An 18,673-nucleotide genomic window follows, 5' to 3' on the forward strand; every position below is an offset into this window, starting at 1 on the left:
GAGAAAGCGGAGACTATGCGGGGATGCTTTCAAGAACAGTCTGCCTGTTGTATTATTCATCACTTTTCGTCTCTACTGTGTCAAAGACAACCCGCATGGCCAGCTGTTGCAAAGGGAATACGGAGGGGGGGTGGGGGGGGGGGGAGCGATGGGAGCTCAGAAAAGGTGACCAAGGAGAAGTCTCCTCCTGATCACAAGCAGTCCTTGTCAAAGGGACATGTAAGAGGAGCTATACTCGGAACAAAAGAGAACATCTTTAACGGCAGCTATGAGGACGCAAATTGACTTTTTAACACAAGGGGAGCCTAAGTCCGGTCCTCCAGAGCCCAGATCCAGCTTATTTTGGATGTCTCCCTCCTCCAATCACCCTCATTCAGACGATCAGCTCATTACGATGAGGTGTGTAAACGAGTTCTCTGTGAATATCTTTACGGGGGTAAAATATACAGTAGGGTATGGAGAATAGTGATGATTTGGTCTACATATCACCGCAATTTAAAAAAACAAAAACAAAAGCAAACTCACTGAATTGGATGGAACCCCAAGGTTGGTGTCGATGTAGGTTTCGGTTTTCGGTTCAACCGCCTGCTCGGCTTCCAGGATCTTCTCCACGGGCATGTCCTCATTGGCGCAGCTGGTCGACTCCACCTCATTCTCATTCTTTTCCTTGGCTCGCTGGCGCTCCTCCTGAACGGCTGCATGTAATAAAACTGGTTCCGGTCACTACTGCTGTTTCTTATGGTATCGTTTTATTAAAAGCAGATATATGTTGCATGGTCAAAAAGATATCGCACACCCCTCCGAAAGTATAACTGGCTCACTTTACCGTATATAGACAGTCTTGTCTTATCATTATCATAATTTTTTCATGTTTTTATGTATTTGGGATGGGGGTGCAGATACTGTCTTTGATAACACGAGAGTCAGACATATAACGTCTCAATCGGGTTACAATCTGGATTTTGTCGTGACCAACAGTGTTCAGTTTGAAAAGGATATGTCACGTTCAGCAACCAGAATTTGAGTCCAATCTATCAAGACATCATGCAAAAAAGGGGGCAATAAGATTGTGGGAATCTACTTATAACTCCATCCATCCATCTATCCGTTTTCCGATCCGCTTCATCCTCACAAGGGTCTATGGGTGTGCTGGAGCCCATCCCAGCTGCCTTCGGGCAGTAGGCGGGGTACACTTCTTGCCAGCCAATCGCAGGGCAAGCAGAGACGAACAACCATCCGCGCTCACACTGACACCTCGGGACAATTTAAAGTGTTCCATTCACCTGCCATGCATGTTTTTGTAATGTGAGAGTACCCGGAGAAAACCAACGCAGGCACGGAGAGAACATACAAACTTCACACACTAAGGCCGAAGCTGGAATCAAACCCTGCACCTCTGCACTGTGAGGCTGACGCGCTAACCAGTCAACTACCGAACCACCCTATTTATAACTCAATAGTCCAAACCTTGCAACAGATAGAGTAGTGCTTTTTCAGTGTTTCACAGCTATGCGGACAGAATATTACATGCAGGACATGTGCAAAAAGCCTTGAGTGTTTACAGTATAGCTGAGCCCACAATGCAAGTAAACACATCCTAACGAGTTCAGTGAGTTCAGTCATCAATAATTGCTTCAAAACTGTACATACAGCTTTGCGGGAACGCTCAAGGACTCATCTCTTCCCTCTCAAAGCAATGTGTTTTTCACGCGATCCTCCATGACAAACAGCTGGCGCCTATTACTCACAAATCATTTATAAACACATAAACAATGCACGGTCTGTCACTGACGTGTGGTCGCCAAACAGTCTGAGCTTCAGTACAACACAAATCAATGAGGTCGTCGTTTTGAACCTCTTTTTTTTTTCCCTTTACATGTCGCACACACTAACTGTTTGGGGCAAAACTGTAGTGGTTCTGTCATCTGATTGGCTTGGCGAGGAGACACAGGAAATGGTTTGTGTGCTCAGCAGACACCGAGACTGATTGTGGCTAAGGCAAGAAGAACCGCAACTCCACCCTTGAGTTGCAAGAGGAAAAGATGCAGAAGTGTGTGTGTGTGTGCGCGCGCACACATTTTTTTTTTCCTTTCTGTAATTCCCTTGAGTCAAAATAGCACATAAAAAATAACTTGTGTGCCAATTTCAAAGTTTATAAAAGGTTTGGCACAAAAAACTTGACTTTTGGCTATTTACAGTCAGGATGCATGCTTGCACACACACCTGGAAAAGTGGACAAGCCGCGCGTGCGCGCGCGCACACACACACACACACACACACACGTGCGGGGAGCTTGCAGAACGATCTGTTTTCATACGTTTCTGCGGTCACAACGATGGGTGTTTGCAGTGGTTGTTCAAGGAGGAGAGGGAAAGGGGCCCCACTTGAGAGGATCTGCTGTCTGGCGGTGGAGGTCAGTCCAAGGGTAAAATACTTGTGTTGGAGTCAGAGAGAGGTGAAGAGGGCTGAAATCATGTTAAGTTTACTCTCCGCCCTCCTCCTCCTCCTCTCTCCTGACTGCAAGAGTATAAATTTATATAATCCTGTTCTTGGTTCTGCGGATTGACTTAGCCTTTTGGGCTACTCCTGCCTTGTTCTGCCATGACTACCCTTGGGGTGTCGTAGGGCAGCCTATGAAGCATCGCGCGTGAGCCGAGTGATTGTCAATGATAATATCCTTGAAAGAGTCCTTCGCTGGTGGATGGGAGGCCAAGTAAAGGTCAACACAAACTGGCCTTGTATAGAAAGTGTTGAAACCAGGCACTCAGGTACGCACACATATGCTGTTGGTTAACACCCTTCATTCAGCATCTTTAATCATTGCCTCCCGTATGTGTCACTCGCTCTCTGTATGTCTAGATTTGGTAACAGCGGCGGCCATCATTGCCAGAGTAGTGATCGGTGCTCTCAATGTGCGAAACAGCTTTGAACAGCACTGCCGAGAGCGCTAATACTTTTAACACTCTCACGGGGTGTTAAAATTCACACCCTTATGTCTGTGGGCACCCTCGCTTATTCTCCACAGTTTTATATTTAATGGATTCATTCAGAAGAGGTGATCTAGTTTCTGATTTCAATTTTTCGAATTACGGTTATGGACATACAAAAGCAGACTGGATAAAAATCGTTGACTTTTGTGAAAGGTCCCACAAACAGAAATGGCTTTGAATAATTGTCTTTCACGTGAAGCAAATCAAGTAAAAAAAAAATAAAACTGCCTTTTTTGTGACAGTACCATGCGTACAGTTTGGCTGTCTGCCTATCTTTGTCAGATTTCATCTTGTTGAATAAAATGCACACCAGGGCAGTAGCAGAAACATTCAGCACGGCCTGTCCTTCTCACGGGAATTTATTTTAATGCACTGCATCACTGCATATGTTAAGTGCTTCCCAAATGAAGCACGTGGTGAAATCAATTTAGACAAATTAGCATTTCATAACATAAACTTGCACAATATGTGTTTTGCGGGTGAAAAGCTGGTTCACACTAATATGGCAGCTGTTCTCAACAATTTCCAAGTTTCTGAGAATCAGCAGGGCTGCGAGTGTAAAAAGACGGCGGATGTAAAACAAGGAGACATTCACACGCCCCCTTTTCTGTTTTCATATCTCCAATCAACAGAGCATCTCTCCCTCAGGGCAGTCTCATCTCAAAAACTCAGTACAGAGTTTCCATATCCGGCAACGATGAGCTTCTTTGGGTTGCAAAAGCAGAAATCAATATTTTCCTAAAAAATATTGCTTGAAGCAGAACATTTTATAGTAGCACTATGATGTTGGATTTACTTGGGAGGGGGGGGGGGGGGGGGGGTAAAAAGGAATTACTACAAAAAGCTTTTAAAAACTCATTAAGAAATATAAAGAACATTACTGTACATACCTCATATACTGATCATGGACAGGGTTCAAAACTGACTTAATAGAACCAAATGTTATACATGCTCACAATTCCAAAGTGGAACATCTGTCTTTGATCTCACATTCATTCGCAGGACAAAAAATGTTTGCATTCGCCACAGCCATATGTTTTCACCACCTATTAGACCAGATGGAATCGAGTCAACCATGTGATCAATTACACAAAGTTACAAGGCAATGCCAACAAATTTGCAAGCTAGGCTAGATCGCTCCTGGGTTGACTTACGGGAGCTTTTAGTCTGACCATCTGAATTCAAGTTAAGGAAAATTAAATGAACTTTGGGTTACCAGTATTTTTCATGCACGTTTGGTTGAAATCATTGAGGGAGGGAATGGGGGGTAAGTAAGTGTGACTATCCTCAACGGTATGTGCTGTACCTTCTCTCTTCATGCCCATCGCTAGACACTTTTGGTAGCGGCAGTATTGGCACCGGTTCCTCTGCCGTTTGTCAATGACACAGTCCTTGTTGTCGCGACACGTGTAGGTGAGGTCTTTGCGCACCGTCCTCTTGAAGAAACCTTTGCAGCCCTCACAGCTGTATACCCCGTAGTGTTTACCTGAGACAGAAAGGTGAAAGTTTGTCAATCGTACTGATCGTTTTCCTGACGCGTGATCAAACACAATCGACACCAAAATCAAAGACAATCACAATGGCAAAATAAAATTGTTTTGTGTTCTCATTGTATGGAGTGCATTCAGTATAATCAGTCGGATATTATTTATTGTAAGACATACAGTGAAACTACATGGGCGAAAATACCCCCTTGTGTGAAAAAAATAATGCATTAACACCATTCACACTTTCCTGCCCCCCATACAATGAAAAAAAAAAACGGTTGCGTTATAGGAAATCTTTTTGCTCTTGCTCTTGCCTCGTGACCATATTCACTACAATGAAGTCTAATCCAACAACGACCTCTACTGCTTTGTTCAGAAACGGCAACAGCAACCACCACACCGGTTTACACGTGCGCAGTAGTCCAGAAAGTATCTGTTATTGTTAGATTCAGACGAGTTTGGACGTTGCATTGCTAAAATGGCTACAAAACAGACCTTTGGATGTCAAGCAGCTAAGACAAGAAGAGCTCTGATGCTGGAAGAAAGGGTAAAAGGGATCTAAATGAAAGACGGAGGAAGCAAAATAAAAGACATTATCCAAGAAATTGATGTCAGTGAAACTGAATGCTGATCGTAAATGTTGCAATTTCTTTCCCTTTTTTTCTTTCTACACTGTCTTTATGAAGTGACAAATAAGTGTAAGCTCATACTTACGCACTACTGGAATAAAAATAAAGACTAAACATATGTTTGTGTGTGCGTGTACGCATTCGCGCGTTGCTGCAAACATGATTTCGTTGTAGAGTTGTTACAGTTTCACTGTATTAACATATTGCCACTATTTGTTTAAAAAAATACACGGGAAGAGGAACGAAATCACATCACTGAAGGAAATAATATCGTCATCCTTGAGATGTTGTGACAAAAGTCACACTTGCTCATGGTTTGGCTGGTCCTGCAACTCCTACTCGGGTGTGACATGGTTTATATTAACATGACAAATTACACAGCTGAAGAAGTAAGGGGAAACAAGGAGGACAAACATTACTTTTGTCCATAAAGTGGCGCTCAAACCAACATTGCGCTTTATTTACTTAAGGATTACTCAAGCAAATATAGTCGTAAACTTGATTGCGCAGGCAAACAGTAATAAGGTCATCAACTAACCGGGCACAGCCAGGGATGCGTCTTGTCCAATGTACAAAATTCAAATTCATTTTGCGTGTGGTAGGAATGCAAATGGAATACTTTAACCCATGCAATGTGACTTCTCCAACCGGAGATGAATTGCAATGGTTGATTTACCACAAGAAAGGCGGGTGCAATCTGGCACACCAAGCGGTGACAGCGCTATGGTGGTATGGTCTCCCACGTTTCGACCACAATGCTGCGTATGATGGGGAGACACATCCAATTCACGTGCATTCGGGGCGAGGTCAATCAAACACGGCATGGGTTTTATGCTAGCAAGCTTCCCCAAAATTATCAGAGAAATTGATTTATTTTCTGTAAATGTTTGTTTTCCACTAACACTTCCAATTCCATCACTTTGGTCTTCATTTTGTACTTGAGACGGGAACTAGCATTCCCTCGCATTTTGCACTTGCTGCTAACAGCAAGCGGAATCTTTTAGGGCAAGTGAACATGCAACTTAGCATCCACTATTTTGGGAAGACAAAGAAAGGCCTCTGTGGTTTTGCCTGCATGCAATTTGACAAGTGCATAATGATACACATCAAGCATGACATCATTACAGCAACTTACCTGAAGAGCGGTCCCCACAGATGGCACAAATGTGTTTGGTGAGTGACAGCGCCGTGCCAGAGGGCTGAGCGGGCACTTTCATCACGCCGTTGAGGCCCAGCGGGGGCTTAATGTCCTCCGTACTGCTGACCGAGTTCATCGGCGAGTTCAGCTGGAACATCAACATCCACAAACACACATAGCAACAGGTCATAAAAGCAGTCCCGCTGAACACAAACTTGATATGAACACACACTTTCCCTTTCGCGTAGCGTACCTGTAGATGGTGAACCACGTGCAGTGTTAGCTTCAAGCTCGAACACCTTAAAAGTTATGCAATTTGGTGTTTGACGCAAATGTTTATTTGTGGAGTTTAACCGCCGTTTAATGTGAGTGCTCACGCTTACTGACTCAACTGCATATGATTTTCCGTTTTGTGGATTTTTTATTTATTTATTTTTTTGCCAGGAGTTTTCTGAAAGAAGGACATTGATAACAGGTAACAAATTTTAGAAGAAAGCCCTACACCAAAAGTTAAGGTGAAGTTTGCTGACTGAGCTTAGAGCTCAGAGAACAATGTTGATAGTTTTGTTAATGACTGAGCAGAAATGTAGGTTCGGTTAGTTCTGTTTCAGATTGATCTGTCCAAAACCAACTCTAACTCCTTATAACATGAACCCCGTCGGTTTAAAAAAATGTTTGACATGCCCAAAATGTACCAGTGGGTCTCTTTTGGGGAGCTGGACTGAAAGTTTTAAAGTATTACTTTAAATTGGAGCTGCCATTCTCCATGAAATTGAGCTTTGATAAAAATTTCTTCTGAAGGTGACCCCTTTTTGCCATTTGCTAAAAGTCTGAAGTAAGGCAGGCTAATTATTTTAACTAGCTGTGCAGTGTTTCAGGGGATCTACATGTGGAGGGGAGCATATAAATGACCCAAATGTACTACTGCAGCCCAAAATTAGCTACTTTGCAGGAGAAAAATAAATCAATCAAAAGCACCAATCCGTTGACTCGAATCAAGCAATGGTACGCACCCCCCCTCCCCCACCCACATGCATCTTTTTTGACTGAAAAGCATCTATCGGAAACGGTTAAGTCAGAGGTCAGATATACCAATATATAGCGGCTGGATAGCTCAGTTGGTAAGGCACAGATTTATATATAATAAAAATATATATATATAATAAATATAATAAATACAGATTAATATATATATATATATATATATATATATATATATATATTAGAGCTGTCAAGCGATTAAAATATTTCATCTAATTAAAAACGCAACTTTCATAATTAAATCAAATGAACTAAAAATGAATCGTGATTGGGCCATTACTCACGCATTTTTTATCGTTTCTGAATTTCCTTTTATATTTTTTGGTCCTATTATTCCCCATTATAATGCTCTCATCAACATGGAATAGTTGAAAGTTGTCTCTGTGCAAAATTCAAATATTTACTGAAACAACAATTTCAAAAAATAGGAGAAAAAGAAATAAAAGGAAATTTAGAATAGATAAAAATCTGTTATTGATTAAATATTTTAATCGTTTGACAGCAATAAATATATATAAATATACACACACACACACACACACACACACACATATATATATATATATATATATATATATATATATAAAAGCGCCCTTGCGCTAGCTATTGACACACTTTCCGTGTTCACACGCTTGACTTGTTGTCTATTTATAAACATTATAAACTTGTGGAATGGATACACATGTGATTCAGTCATACACAGTTCAACTTCAGTCAAGAAACACACTTTCTGATAACATGGTCAAAAACATGCTGATGTGTAAATATGCGGTTTTCGTTTGAACGTGAGATATTTCACATATGGCATAGCAGCCGTATGCAACACACGCGTATTCATGCACACACAAACGTACCATATGATACATTCTCGTGAAAGCAGAAGAAGGCATTAAAAAGGATGTCGAGTCGAGGCAAACAAAAGACTTGCTCCTGGCATCACATTTCACATTTTAAAATTCTTTACCATTTAACTAAAAAAAAAAAAAAATCAAATCAAGCAGCCCTGCCACTGCACATTCTTGCTCAATGCGATAATGAACGCAGTGTTACATAGATTTACATATTCCAAGCCTGATGCTTTACCAGGCGATCAAATAGAAAATTCCAAAGGACTTGTGCAACGTTTTACAAGCTTTTTCACAGAATCCAGCATGACGTCTGTGGTGTCATGGGAAATCGAGTAGGACCTGGACTAGAAAATCAAAAGCTCATGTGGGTTTCAATATTTGGCCGGTTCAGTCAGTTGAAAAGTTTAAACTCCCCTCCCCATCCCTCAAGCACTTGAAATTCACACACACACACACACACACACACACACACACACACACACACACACACACACACACACACACACACACACACACACGCACACACACACACACACACACAAAGCATGCAAATAGTTCTTTCCGCTAATGACATTAAATTCCAAATATAACACTCTTCTTTCATTAATAATTTCGAGATATAAAAATCAGATCTTGTGTGCGGCATCAAGTGCCCTGTGACAACATGAGCTGTGACCGCAAACAAAACAAAGTAATTGTACAGCTGTTATGCTGAAAGGTTATGCAGCATGTTGCCAGAAATTAATGCAACATCACAACCGCGTTGATGTCAACGAGTGTAAGTTACTTAATGTCTATTATGCGGCTAATAAAAAAAAAGAACAGAAACTTTGCCAGTCTTTATTGTTGTGCGCACATTGGCCAATGGGATATTCAACTCCATTTAGGTGAGCCTGGACAACCGGACAGAATTACTATCTACAAGTTTAGACATCCATTCATCCATCCATTTTCTGATCGGTTTATCCGCATGACGGTTGCAGGTGTGCCGGAGCTGAAAGCAGCTGTCCTTGGACAGTAACTGCTGAACAAAGACTAGACACACGACATGTAGAGGCACCCCATCTGTGTTATAGTATTTTTATGTTTATTTTATGAAATAAAATAACAAGAAACAACATTGTGTGTGATTGTCAAACATGGAAATTGGTGAAAAAATGTGTGGGGCTATTTGAGAGGCGATTGACTACTCCCGTGCATTTCAACACATAGACTCTCCACGCTATGCTGTTCAGCCCCAGGTATGATAATTAGTTGAGTACTTTCATACATGAAATACTGTATTGACCGTATCGCTACAGTTTGCCAGTGGCTTTTTTGTTGTGAATCCTTTTTTTTTTCTCTTCAAGAGTATTTCCGACAAACAGCTGCGACCTTGCGATGGCATTGACCTGCAATTAAAATTTTGAATCGCACCTCCAGTTGCCACACGCACACGCACACACACTTACCTCCCTTGAACACTTGTGTCTAGTCTTTTGCCCTGCAGCACAGCACTAACAGGGCTGTCTCCTCAGCTGGGATGGTTTCTATCAAACCCTCGGCTGCCTGACAGAAAAGACTCCTCCATTCACAATCTATTTTCAGTCAACTTGCAACTCAATCTCAACAGTGCTCCTCAGTGCAGTGGGCTGGGCAGACTGGGACCCCTTTCTCTCCTTCTTCTATCCATGGTGATGGAGTCAAGTCTGGGGGATTAAAGTAGCTCGGGGCCGGTACTGGAAATAGAATATGTGGTCCCTGAACACATACGTGTGACCCCACACAGAGAGGTATGCCAGCTGTGTGTACAGTATTATCATCTTCGGAAATTCCTTGACGATCCCATCTTACATATTGCATGCATTCATTTTTTTGGGGGGTGGTGGGGGGGGGGGGTTGGGGGTGGTGGAAATGGAATGCTTGCTTCAAAACTTTTAGACTTAACGAGATAAACAAATTTGGGGCATTTAGTCTCAAGGACTAGATATGTAGGACATAGGACTCCCTGCAGTACAATGTGCAACATGAGCGGATAACAGCCCAGCTGAATAAGTTTAATGCGCAGGATGTGTTACGTAAAATGATGAAGAGAACATTTGGCTGGTACATCGAGTACAGTAAATTGGCTGTCTCTGTTTACTTGTAGGTGTAACATTCATTCAGCTCATGTATGCAATAGTTATCTGTGTCACCAGCTGAATTGCTGAACAAGACGCAGTGTAGGATGGAGTCCTGAAAACAAATTCATTTTTGAAATATATAATATATTATAAAATATTTTCTTGTCCAAAGATTAGAGTCGTGCATATAAACAGCATCCACCAGCAAGAAATACTCAATGCAATTCTGAAGGAAGGAAGGAAGGGAGGAAGGAAGGAAGGAAAAAAGGAGAGCAGAAGAACGAATAAATACATTTGAAAAATAGCTGTTTGGAAAGTGGATGAGAAACTATTTGGCAAAAAAGCAATATACACAGTATTAGACAATATTACTGGATTAATTGCGGGCGGCACGGTGGTTAGCACTGGTAAGCGCGTCTACTTCACAGTGCAGTGTTGCAGAGTTCGATTAGTGCTTCGGTATTCCTATTTGGAGTTTGCATGTTCTCCCCGTGCCTGCCGTGGGTTTTCTCCGGGTACTCCGGTTTTTCCTCCCACATTCCAAAAACATGCATGACAGGCTAGTGGAACACTCTAAATTGTCCCTCCGTGTGATTGCGAGCGCGGATGGTTGTTCGTCGATGTGTGCCCTGCGATTGGCTGGAAACCGGTTGAGGGTGTCCCCCGCCTACTGCCCGAAGACAGCTGAGATAGGCTTCTGCATGCCTGCGACCCTCGTCAGGATTAACATATTAGAAAATGGATGGATGGATAATTTTTGGCAACTGATAATGAAATTTAGCAAAAATGCAATGTGAAAAAAATCCATGAAAATCAAGTTTCAACATTCCTAACAAGCCCACATTAACAACTTCACTCAATTAAACAAGTAAACAAATCATCAGGTTTAACTTTGAACTCAATCACACCAATCAACATTGAAGGTTGAAAAGTAATAACACCAAGGCACTAGGGATGTGAATCTCAGCACCGAGGACGATTCGATACACATCTCGATGCACTACCAGCGATGCGATACTTAAACGATACATGGAATTTTCTGGCGACACGATGCGATACGTTTCACCGTCTTCACGATGTGATACGATGCGATACACATTTAGTTCAAATCAATGCGATCTGATACGATACAGTGCAATTTGTTGTGATATTGTGTGTGCAATTAAACATGATGCAAATACGCAAAGAAAAAAAGTTTAAAAAAAGATGGAATTCAGTATGGTATTGCAAAAAGTAGACCACTTTATTCCTTATAAACAGTAGAATGTGTAAAACAACTTATTTAAGCCCTTTCACAATTGGGTTTTGTGCAAAGAAAACGTAAACAATTTGGCACCTGAGACTCACAGCTGTTGCTGTAGTGTAAACACAAACAGACGACTCACTGAGTGTCTTATATGAAATATCCATCTCCACAGGACAGAAAAAAAATACAATTGAAACAATGTGGCAGTCACAGCCTCAAAGCTGCTGTGTGTGTTGTAGCGTACACAGACCACTCTCACTGAGTGTCAAAATGAAATGTCCAAAAGTATGGATGACTATCCATATATAGTTTTTCCTTGCGCGGTCACAGTGAGCTGCAAGGGGACCCCCAAAATAAGAGGCGATTTTTTTTTTCTGATCCTGACCTGGTTTGCCATGGTTCTCCGGTGTCCAACGAAGAACTGGACGGGGAGGGGGCGGGAACCTTGTCGGTGATGTGGTGCCATCGTTTTAAGTGGTCTGCATATTTGTGGCGCTGCCGTTGTATGGCTTCGTAGTGCGACATTCTTTGCAAATTACCGAGGTATTATCAAGCTTTCCATCTTTCTTTTCGAAGCCGTAGTTTCCAAACATAATATCTGAATGTTGCGGGTGCATTAAATAAAGTAGTTTCCTCGCTGCTGCTTTCATAGTGTTTCGCGAGTAGTGTACTGGACTGTATGTACACTCACGGCTTCCGTCCGTATTCAACACAAAACGCAAAGTAATGATGGTGCATTCATTGCGCCTAGGAAAGGGCAGATAGGTGACGTTTAACATGAATAAAACGGTGCTTGAATCGGATTTCACCGATACCCACCAATGCATTGTGAGGAATCTCGATTTCACCCGTCAATCGCGTCATACCCAGTGAATGAGCCGATGCACTCGCATCGCGCACATGCGCATCGATGTATCGATTAATATCGATTATTTTCCACACCCTTACAAGGTACTTCCTATAAATGGCAATAATCTTGTCTGAGTCGCTTCTATAAACAATTAGTATGCAATGGAAAACACGTTGGTGAAAAAAAAATGAAAAGAGCCATCCCTGGAGTGAGCGGAAGAGAAAAGGGAAAAGAGTGGAGACAGTTGAGGCCTCTGCTTAAGAGGGGCTTAGTTTGATTCAGAGCACAGACTTTGCTCAGAAAGACACTTCAAAAGCAAACATCAAATCCGAGCGTACCACTCTTCAATACGTAAACTCTCTTGTGGAACTCCAGTTGCTTTCCAGTTCAAGAGCACCTTTTTTAAACTTCGAAAGTTATCTCCACAGTTTTAGGGAACTGCAATGAGCTACAACGCTCTAGTAAAAAGAGGAAAGTTTTTTCTCGGATTGGTGAATACTTCCACACACAGACCTTGTTTACGTGCAGTCAGGAACCCTTCCAAAGCTGAATATTCAGGTTTGGAGAGGCCATGTAAAGGCGCACAAAACACCAAATATACTCAAAATAGGGTTTTCATTCATTTTACGATGCACTTATCCTCACAAGGGTCTCGGGGGTTGCTGGAGCTGATCCCAGCTGTCTTCGGGTAGTCGGCGGGGGGCACCCTGAACCGGTTGCCAGCCAATCGCAAGGCACACAGAGACGAACAACCATCCGCGCTCACACTCACACCTAGGGACAATTTAGAGTGTTCAATCAGCCTGCCGTGCATGTTTTTGGAATGTGTGAGGAAACCGGAGTACCCAGAGAAAACCCACACAGGCCCAGGGAGAAAATGCAAACTCCATACAGGGAGGCCTCTGCACTGTGAGGTCGACGTGCGAACCACTGGACCACCAGGCCGCCATAATAGGGTTTTTAAAAATCTAAATAAGATCGCTGGGTTACCCCTATTCTAACCCCAATATTTGGTCATTGATCCAATCGGAATACAGTGCACAAGTACTCAAGCAGAGGTAAACACACATGGAGAAAGTCACACACAGCAGAAAACAACTTTTGGAGCCAGGGGAAACCGACTGCTTTATTGCTGTGGTGAGCGACATGATTTTAACACGTTACATCGAAAGCGGCGGGAATGATGTCGATTTTAATTGTCACTTTACTTCGCGGTTGAGATTGGGATATTCTAATGTCTATCACGGGAGTGATTCTTTCCGCTCACGCGAGTTAATAGGTTGTTCCAAAACTGGAATTTTGACGTTAACTTGAGTATTGACGCACCTAAACATAGTGACTGTAAACTGAGTCCATGTCACAATGCAGAGATGCCGGGTTCGAGGTACCGGGTTCAATTCCTTCTTGTGTTCTTCCTGTGCCTGTGTGGGTTTTCTCTGGGTACTCCGGTTTCCTCCCACATTCCAAAAACATGGCTGGCAGGCTGATTGAACACTCTAAATTGTCCCTAGGTGTGAGTGTGAGCGCGGATGGTTGTTCGTCTATGTGTGCCCTGCGATTGGCTGGCAACCGGTTCAGGGTGTTCCCCGCCTTCTACCCGAAGACGGCTGGGATAGGCTCCAGCATGGCCCTCGACCCTTGTGAGGATAAAGCAGATCATAAAATGGATGGACTGCACGGAGAGGGTCTTCACCATCCACTTTTTCGTTGTGTGCGTCAATAATGACCTGACCTGGAGAAATAACCGCAGAGCCAATTATCCAAAAAAAACATTGCGGACTGGGGATTCGCAGAAAGCTCCATCCATGCATCCATTAACTGATCCGCTTATCCTCACAAAAGTCGCGGTCGTGCTGACGTTACGCAGAAACTGTGGGCAACAGTCGCTCAGTCCGTAACCCTTAATTTTACTGCACCGAGGCCCAGTGCACCTCTAATTGTGTTGTACCGAGAATGACAAAAAGAAAAGAAATGCTATTTTTAAGAATGAATATTTTCAATATGCAGTCGCACACCATGGACAGCGAGACTTTACAATGCCGAGAATTCAAAGTAAGAAATTCTGTGCAACCTGAGGAAGAATGTGAAGAGGGAAACGAGTAAGTGGACTGGAACTGAAATCCCCCGTTGACAGGAGTCAACACCTAACCAGCTGTCTTCACAGAGGTGAGGACAGGGATAAGGTCATGACGTAACCTAACGATGACCCTTTCAGCCCTCGCACCACAGGAAGACCATTTCCTTCCAAAAGCAACTTACCTTAAATATCCAGCAAAGTATGGGTGGATTGACTAAGAACTTTCTTCTTATCCCTCATTAGTGTGTGAGCTTTTTTGAGTCTAATCTGGACACGAATCAACAGAAATGGAGTATTGGGTTTCAACCAGGAAGGTGTTAATGGGCTTGCGCTTCTGTGGCCTTCAGGGTAAGATATTCACAATAAAACAACCTTTGGGATCAATTACACCGTGATGTGTTTGCGAAACACCTGTTTGAACAATGCACGCTTTGCAAACAAGTACCAATCAAGAGGCACGTGGGTGAAAGCATAAACAACATGGATTGAGTATCTCCTAGACCAGGGGTGCCCATTAGGTAGATCCTGATCTACCGGTAGATCTAAGACAGGTCCCAAGTAGATCCGAGGAGAAAAAAAACAACAACAATTTGTGTGTTTTTGTACATGTTAGTAATATTTTTGTGTTAATGTGCGCTGCACCCTAATCATCCTCGGTCTCATTTCCACAAAAAAAAATAAAAAATAAAAAATAAAATAAAGCTGGTAAATCTTGAATTTACGGTGGCGCGTGAGTACGTCACCGGAAGTTGTTTGCACTCAGCAGTCTGCAATTGCAGCTTGTAATCAGAGCTGTTGCGCTCTATCTTTTATCGTCATTATTCTCATTCAGAGTTTGCTTCATGTACAATTCACAGAGGGCACGGGCAAAGAATAGGAATCTCGGAGGGCCCAGGGAAGCACTTTAAAACTGTACATGTGAGCTACGATAGTTAACAGGCTGCATAAGTTGTTTCTCATCATGGCGTGCGTGTGCGTGTGTGTGTGTGTGTGTGTGTGTGTGTGTGTGTGTGTGTGTGTGTGTGTGTGTGCGTGCGCGCGTGTCGGTAAGGGTAGATCCCGGGAGATTAGTTGATCGAAAAGTAGATCTTTGATCCAAAAGGTTTGGGCACGCCTGTCCTAGACAATGTGTGCGTGCTGATGGACTGTGGGGGAACTTTTTTAAAGTCGTCGACATTTTTTGTTTAAAAATAAAGTGTGTGTGTGTGTGTGTGTGTGTATGTAAATATATATATATAGATTGTGCGTCGTCCCGCACGCGGTCTGTCCTTCCGTCTGTCCCTTTTCAAAACGTACCTACTTCACCGCGCCGCTGCGCGCCGCCACTGCGCCGCCACTGCGCCGCTCAGGCAGTGGCTCACTACGATCGCGCGGGCATCTTAGCGAAAAAATGTTGTCTACCCACAAGCATTGCAATGAAATTGTTAGTTATTTAGTAGAGCTAAACATCTCTTTATTTTCGCGATAAGCAATGAAGATGAAGGTCCTACAAGAGATTGGGAGGCAAGCCCCAATGAATGCAGATGATGAGATTGGGTGGCCAGCCCCAATGAATGAAATGCTGAGCGAGGCAGTAATTGACCTGAAAGCTAAGATCATGGCGAGAATGAAAGCTGGGCAACCTAGAAACCGATTACAACGGCTATGTGAAGTACCATCTGAAAGTCTCATAGAAAGTGTGAATGCAGCACTGAGGGCGATCCCTACCGTAACGATCACAGAAACCAATGAGCTGATATACGCTTCAGCATCAGTGATACTGGAGACTCTGGGCTATAAGAGCAACCATGGAAGCCATGAGATACGTTACCCACCATGGAAAAGACGGTTGGAGGCTAAGATCAAGGCGGCCCGGAAAGATGTGAGTCAATTGACGGAGGCCCAGAGAGGTGTGATGAAAAGGCCGATACAGGTAGGTACATGAGGTACATCCAGATGACCATATCTGAAGCACTCGAAACTGCCAAACAAAGGCTCCAAGCCTTGTCCAGTTGCTTAAAGCGGTACGCGAAAGAGAATGAGGCCAGACGAATAAACAAGCTGTTCGCAACACAACCTGCGAAAGTGTACGCTCAGTGGCAGGGTCCTAACAACAGAGCTGACCCACCAAGACTGGAAACTGAAAGGTACTGGAAAGGCATATGGGAGAAGGAGGTTGCACATAACAGCAGTGCACAATGGCTGGTGACCCTGAGAGAGGAGCACAGCAACCTCCCTGAACAGAACCCAGTTACCATAATAGTGGCAGAAATACAGGAAAGAGTCTCAGATATGAAGAACTGGACAGCACCAGGCCCGGACATGGTCCACACCTAGTGGCTAAAGAAACTCACAGCACTCCACGAGCGCCTAGCAGCAAAAATGAACCAGCTGCTGAGGGATGGGACTCACCCAAAATGGCTAACCGAAGGGCGAACGATCCTGATCATGAAGGTTCCCTCGAAGGGTGCAGCCCCATCCAACTATCGGCCAATAACCTGTCTCTCCACAACATGGAAGCTCATGTCAGGCATCATTGCGGCTAAGATAAGTGGACACATGGATCAAGACATGAACGAAGCGCAGAAGGGCATTGGTAGAGATACCAGAGGAGTGCAAACATCATCTCCTGGTTGACAGAACAGTCGCACAAGACTGCAGGTCCCGACGTACCAACCTGTGCACAGCTTGGATTGATTACAGGAAAGCCTATGACTCGATGCCACATACATGGATCACTGAATGCTTGGAGTTGTATAAGGTGAACAGGACCCTAAGAGCCTTCGTTGCGAACTCGATGAGGATGTGGAAAACCACACTTGAAGCCAATGGCAAGCCACTTACCCAAGTGTCCATCAAATGTGGCATATACCAAGGTGATGCACTCTCCCCACTGCTGTTGTGCATAGGACTGAACCCCCTAAGCCAAGTAATCACCAAGACAGGCTATGGATACCGGCTCAGAAATGGAGCTACAATCAGTCACCTCCTCTACATGGATGACATAAAGCTGTATGCTAAGAGCGAAAGGGACATAGATTCTCTGATCCACACAACCAGGATCTACAGCAGCGACATCGGGATGTCATTCGGGCTTGAGAAATGTAGTCGGATGGTGACTAAGAGAGGAAAGGTAGTCCGCACTGAAGGGGTCTCACTCCCTGAAGGAACAATAGCAGACATTGAGGACAGCTACAAGTACCTTGGTATACCACAAGCCAATGGCAACCTCGAACTGGCAACAAGGAAAGCGGCTACGGCCAAATACCTCCAGCGAGTGAGGCAAGTCCTAAGAAGCCAGCTCAATGGCAAGAATAAGACCCGGGCAATAAACAGCTATGCCCTGCCAGTGATCAGATACCCTGCAGGAATAATAAGGTGGCCAAAGGAAGAGATTCCTACCACGGACGTTAAGACCCGAAAGCTCCTAACCATGCATGGAGGGTTCCATCCCAAATCCAGCACCCTGAGACTGTACGCAAGCCGAAAGGAAGGAGGCCGGGGACGGGTGAGTGTGAGAGCCACTGTCCAGGATGAAACATCCAAGCTCCATGAATACATCAAGGAGAAGGCTCCAACGGATGACGTACTCAGAGAATGTCTCAGAAGCACTCGGGGTAGTGACAAATCCCGGGAACAACATCGGACATCTCAGTCCAGAAATGTGCAGTGCTGGGAACAGCAAGGATACTGCGCAGAACCCTCAAGCTACCTGGCCTCTGGTAGAGGACCCGAGCTGAATGAGGGACGGACACCACCCGAGGGGGGGTGAGACTAGGAATTTTTATATATATATTTTTTTAATTGAATTATTTCACGGAACGTGGGATGGTTCTTTACCGCAATAGATACACAGCTTGTGCTGTGAATGCGTGTCACGTACGAAGTAGTGGGAATAGAAGAAGATGAAGATCTGTCGTTCCTAAAATGTCAGTGACGACGGAAGCGCGGTGAAGATAACGATGTCGGACTAGCTGACGGTTCTAAAATTGCGGTGATAATAATAATAAGAAGAAGAAAACCTTTATTCGTCACACAATGGAGAAATTCCCAATTTACAGTAGCAATGTACAGTAGATGAACTGTAACTGTAATTTAGCGACGATGGAAGCCTGGTTGAACAAAAATAATGATTACAGCTTGGTATGACTTGAAATAAGAATGATGATGACGGGTGCGCAGCCCACAAAATGTTTTAATTGCTCACCTCTGGTTATGAATGTATATCATCCCCAATCCATGAATAGAATACAGTGCTCGCTTAAATGCCCAATTACAGACGACAT

At 43.6% G+C, this 18,673-nt stretch overlaps 1 protein-coding gene across 2 annotated transcripts in view; it reads right to left on the reverse strand.

Annotated features, from left to right (window-relative positions):
- The window catches only part of rxraa (retinoid X receptor, alpha a), a 94,080-nt gene that overhangs the window by 19,566 nt on the left and 55,841 nt on the right, over positions 1–18,673 (reverse strand). Inside the window, exons 4-6 of one of the 2 annotated variants that reach the window (XM_052050279.1) lie at positions 6,242–6,392; positions 4,297–4,476; positions 526–710 (exon numbers count right to left, since the gene is read on the reverse strand). In XM_052050279.1, coding sequence (XP_051906239.1) covers positions 526–710; positions 4,297–4,476; positions 6,242–6,392 — 516 coding nt within the window. The remainder of the gene's footprint in view (positions 1–525; positions 711–4,296; positions 4,477–6,241; positions 6,393–18,673) is intronic. The other variant, XM_052050280.1, reaches the window with a different exon arrangement.

The sequence above is a fragment of the Hippocampus zosterae genome, chromosome 18, assembly GCF_025434085.1.
Source record: "Hippocampus zosterae strain Florida chromosome 18, ASM2543408v3, whole genome shotgun sequence".
NCBI lineage: Eukaryota > Metazoa > Chordata > Actinopteri > Syngnathiformes > Syngnathidae > Hippocampus > Hippocampus zosterae.